Raw genomic sequence first — 4979 nt, 5'->3', positions numbered from 1 at the left:
TCATGGTGCGTGAAGTACCTAGCGTCCATGAAGTAATAGTAAGTCATGGGTCATTAAGGTGTTAAAGATGAAACCCATGTTTCCCATAGCCTATAATAGGGTCTACTTGAAATCAGCAAAGAGAAAAGTCCAGCTTGTAGGACACAATTATTTACAGAATGCTGCAATATGCAATAAGTGGTATGTGGTGATCCAGTAACCATAGTAGGATCACTTAATACTTAGGGGGTGTTCACACTACCGGCGGTGTCCGACAGCTAGTGTTCAATGCTAACGTCCACGCAAAATCTTGCGGATATTAGCATTGGATTACGTGTAGGATTTAGCTGTCTGCTTCAAAAAAATAAATATCAGACATCTTTGCAAAAGGACACACACGGACAGTAAAGGACACACCTGATGTCAGATTTAAAATAATGCAAAATGTAACAGACACAGCTAATGTCCACACAAGATTTTGCACGAACACTAGCCGTTGGGCACCGACGCTAGTGTGAACCCTGCCTTACCATATTGTCTTTATATCACATACCTACCAGCCCGCTTTCAGGTCCTGGGTTTGGATCTGTATCAAGCATTATGGACCTTTTCTTGGTTGTTTAGGAGGCACTCACTACCATTTTATTTATTTATGGACCAGCATTATATGTTTTTTGGCACATGGCATATACTGAGTAATAAGTGTCTGACAGCCAGGTGAAGTATGGGGCCCACAAGTCACCAAGTGCTCTGTGAATTGAAACCGGCAGACTAGCAATCCCACAGTTCTATTGAATGGACAGGAAGCCAGTCACATGGATCTTTGGGGGAATTTGTAGTTTCCTGTTCTCTCAATATACTAGTGTTAGCCCCCCAGCAAATTGACACTATTGGAACAGTAAGACGATGTGCAGTTTTGCTATGCAGACCACCACTACATTTAATAGAATGCACCAAATATTTAGTTACAAAATTTTATATAAAAAAAAAAAAAAAAAAAGATTCAGCTTTCTGGAGCTGGTTTTGGAGAAAGCCTCCTGAACACTCATTAGAGATCTCATTCTTTGGCTGTCTGGAAACAGCTTAGGAGCAACACCTGTCTCCAACATCAGTCCTTAGAACACACAAATAGCCCTAACACATCTACACCAATGAAGTTCTTGTACTAAGTCATACAGCACAAGCAGTTTACAAGGTTACTCAAGTATATAAATGCATGCCAAGAAAGCAAGCTGTAGCCATGATGGCATTACATAAAATGAACCACATGCAGTTTATTGCACAAATTCTTTATTCCATTCAAACATTGAACAACAGGGAAGACAAGTTAACACACAATTCCCTTTCATTTTTGGCATTTCTTGGTCCGACATAGGTTTGGTTTTTAACCTCTTCATTCACAGTGCATTTTAGGCTCCAACCTTGGGGAGACCACTTCTCCTTCAAGACAGTAATGGGATGTCAACATTTCAATAGAAATAATTCAGTTTTGTTTCTCTTGCTCGATGGCTGTAGGAGAGAAAAATGGGTACATTAAAAATAAGACATATCCTTTAATCTACTAACACCCACCAAGATAGGTGGGATCAGCCATCAGGGGGGGCTGGTGAAGCAGGGTGTGTCAAGAATACACCTAGGAGCCTGGAGATGCCAGTCACATATATAGTAAGAGTACAGAGCAGTCACTGAAGATTCTGTAGGAATTATAATGGCATGGACATTGCTGCACTTCCTGGCAGTGCTACAACCAGCCTCACAGAACAAAAGAGTCCATTTAGCTACACAACAGATACAAGAAGACTTACTCTCTTTAGTAGGCAGCGTGTTCTTCTCATGGGTCTCGGTTTTCTTTAGTTTGGACTTGTCGAACCTGCCGATTTCTCCCAGATCTGGCTTACCTTCCATGGCGTATTCTAAGGAACAGGAACAGAACAATGAGGACGGCGCACGGCAATTGCCGCTATGTTACTCCCACAAATATGGATGAGCAGACTCCCCAGCAATAGAGAAGCCCTGACTCGTAAAAGCGCCGGCCATTGTACAGCAAGGATGGCTTGTAAAATCACCTCAAGTCAGTCAGCAAGATGCCGGCCAGTCATCTGATAATAAGGGCAGCTATAGTAATCATTACCACAATGGCTTACATCCCATCAGCATCATTACACAGTGCTTACCTGTCACAGCGCACGACCTCCACAGCCTTACAGCAACAGCCCAGCTTCACAAGAGGAACAATGGGGAGCAGGACCCGGCCCCCATTTTATATACACGACCCAGCCCCACAGGACACGTCATTGCCTCTTATCATTGGTTGAGACAGAGAGAAGTTGTCGGCAGAGCGCATCACGTGATACAGTCCAGTCCTACGCCCAAGGATGGATCGGAACCGGGCACATGTGTGCTGCAGAACAATGGCTACTGTGATGGGAATGGCGGGAGAGCAGCCGCAGCAGGCAGTGATAAGCCCAGTGCTGTGTGCTGCCCTCACACCCGATAGCTTCTGTAGTCTGGCATGCACTGGTACTCAGCCTACATGCATGGCTTACCAACAGGGTGAGGGGGAAAGCTCGGCACAGGCTGCTGCAGCCAAGGGAGAGGCGCGTGCTGGATAAGATGCCATTGTTCCGCTGGCATTCAGCCCTGCCCTCTACACACCGGCATTTTCTGTGATACCATGTCCTGTCACATTGGGCATACAGTGGACTCTGTTTTAGGGTCTATTCACATCATGCTATAAGTCTGACAGGATTTTAGATGGCATGTATTATTACCTCCAGCATTGTTCAATATTCAGTCTACAGAGGGCTGTGCTAGAGGTGTAGTAGGTATGGGGGATAGAATGAACTGGTTCCAGTGTAAGAATACCATAGTAGACAGATTCTTGGGGACCCTGACCACCTAGTTTGGCTCCTATCAGAAGCCTGATGTTTTTTGTTTTTTTTTAACCCTTTCTTCTTTTAAGATTTTTTGGGGGTTTTTACTCCTCATCTGCCAAAAGGCATAACTTTTTTTGTATTTTTCTTTTCTCAAAAGAATGATGGACCATGTGTTACTTTTTGTGGGACAGATTGTACTTCACAGTGATACCCTTTAAAATTGGTCAGCCTATTTTTTTTTTATTAGGCTTGAGGATGTGAAAAAAAAAAATTATATATATATATATATAGTCAATAAGTTATAGTCGCCCAAAAATGTCATTACAAAATGCATCTCAGGCCTGGTTCACATCTGCACATGGGTTTCTGTTCGGAGAGTCCACTTGGGGACCCCCCGAACGGAAACCTAATCCAATAAAAAAGCAGTTACCTTAGGAAATTCCTGGACCCCATAGACTATAATGGCGTCCATGTGATTTCCGCTTGGTTTGCACATGAAAAATGCAGAGAGAAAAGCACGACAAGCAGCACTTTTCTCTCCACATTTTATTCATGTGGAGAGGGGAACAGAATGACCCGAACGCAGATGTGAACTGGGCCTGATACTGCAAAAAAACATGCCTTCATATGGCTGCAATTGTGCTAAAAATTTAAATACTGCGGCATGTAAACAGCACGGAAAAAGGTTGTTGGGCTGTACAAAACAGGAAAGGGATACAGAAGAAATCCAAGGAATTGATAATGCCAGTCAGCAGTGTTCAAACTGTGATTAACAATTGGAAACTCAGGGGCTCTGAAAACCAAACCACGGTCAGGTAGGTCAACCAAAATCTCAGCCACAACTGCCTGAAAAAACACAGAAGTTTGACAATAAATGGCTTCACCCAACCATTAAACTAACCATGAGTGGAGAAAAAAATTTTTGTGTTATCATACATATTCTCTGAAAAAAGGCAAAAAAAAATCTGCTGGGGTATGTAAACTTTTTAGCACAATTGTACATATGAAGAAAAATAAAAAAATATATAAATAATAAAGTGCACTAAAAATTAACTTTTATTGATAAATATATTAAAAGTTGAGATACCACACGATAAAATGGTAGAAAATAGATGGGCTAAACTGCATGTGTAACACCCCGTATGCTGCAATCTAGGCTGTGTCAAACTATGCTTCGTGGTGTTGGGTAAACTCCCTAGAAACCAACTAAATAGTTTCCTAAGACCCTAAATTGCAGAGTTATTTTCGAAAGGGAGACCCTCTTCAACACAAATGACACAGACACACCAGTGGCGTAACTAGGAATGGTGGGGCCCCGTGGCAAACTTTTACATGGGGGCCCTCCCCGGACCGACACCGAAGATCTCGACCAACTGACCACTATTAGCCCCCCCCACTATGATGCCCCATAGTGGCCCTTACACACAGTATTATGCCCCATAGTGGCCCTTGCACACAGTATTATTCCCCATAGTGGCCCTTACACAGTATTATGCTCCATTGTGGACACCTATGAACAATTATTATATTCTGGGGTCTTTTCAGACCCCAGAGTATAATAATTGAAGACCCAGGGGGGATAAAAAACCACTGTTACTTACCTATCCCCCGGCTCCACTGCAATCTCCGGCGCTGTCGGCCATTTTCAATAACAGGACACAGGCCCGGTCAGGTGACGTCACGCAAGTAGGCCCCAAGCAAGTAGGCTAGTGCCCCTGCCAGGATCGGTAAATAAGTAGGGCCCGTTACTCCAGCCGGTAACAGCCTATTAAAAATTAAAAAAAACGCAGTGGTAGCGGCTGTCGCCGGGCCCTCTAATGCCCCAAGCCCTGTGGCAACTGCTACCCTGGTAGTTACGCCACTGAGGCACACCATAGAAAAGTGCTGAGCCCCGGATTGATGGACTCAGCACCGCAGGCAGACGTACTGAAGACAGAGTGGCGGTTACATATCACAGCTGGCCGAGCACTCCAACACATACAGCGCATTTCTTTTGCTCTGATGTCAACCCTTGAACTAGGGAGCATCAGTTTGGCCCTAATATAAGTACCTACTGCCTCTGATGAACCAGCAACTACCGGGGAAACGCGTCAGCGGCATTTATGGGCCTAGTGTGTTACTTGT

The 4979-nt window shown here is 44.0% G+C and overlaps 1 protein-coding gene across 1 annotated transcript; it reads right to left on the bottom strand.

The window, feature by feature from the left end:
• Nucleotides 1-1252: 1252 nt before the first annotated feature.
• LOC142195178 (thymosin beta-10-like) lies at nt 1253-2298 on the bottom strand. Its single transcript, XM_075264758.1, has 3 exons — nt 2154-2298; nt 1785-1892; nt 1253-1488 (listed from the first exon to the last, which is right to left on the bottom strand). The coding sequence occupies exons 2-3, from the start codon at nt 1882-1884 to the stop codon at nt 1463-1465; spliced, it is 126 nt and encodes a 41-aa protein (XP_075120859.1). The 5' UTR covers nt 1885-1892; nt 2154-2298; the 3' UTR covers nt 1253-1462.
• Nucleotides 2299-4979: the final 2681 nt, after the last annotated feature.

The sequence above is a fragment of the Leptodactylus fuscus genome, chromosome 1 (genome assembly GCF_031893055.1).
Source record: "Leptodactylus fuscus isolate aLepFus1 chromosome 1, aLepFus1.hap2, whole genome shotgun sequence".
Taxonomy (NCBI): Eukaryota; Metazoa; Chordata; class Amphibia; order Anura; family Leptodactylidae; genus Leptodactylus; species Leptodactylus fuscus.
The sequence above is the reverse complement of the archived record's forward strand: the minus strand, read 5'-3'. Positions and strand labels throughout refer to the sequence as shown.

Excerpts from the sequence above, each read along its gene's own strand:
- LOC142195178 (XM_075264758.1), bottom strand. The coding sequence starts at position 1,884 with ATGGAAGGTAAGCCAGATCTGGGAGAAATCGGCAGGTTCGACAAGTCC. Across the intron at positions 1,489-1,784 it reads CACGCTGCCTACTAAAGAGA|CCATCGAGCAAGAGAAACAA; the intron begins GTAAGTCTTCTT and ends TCTCTCCTACAG.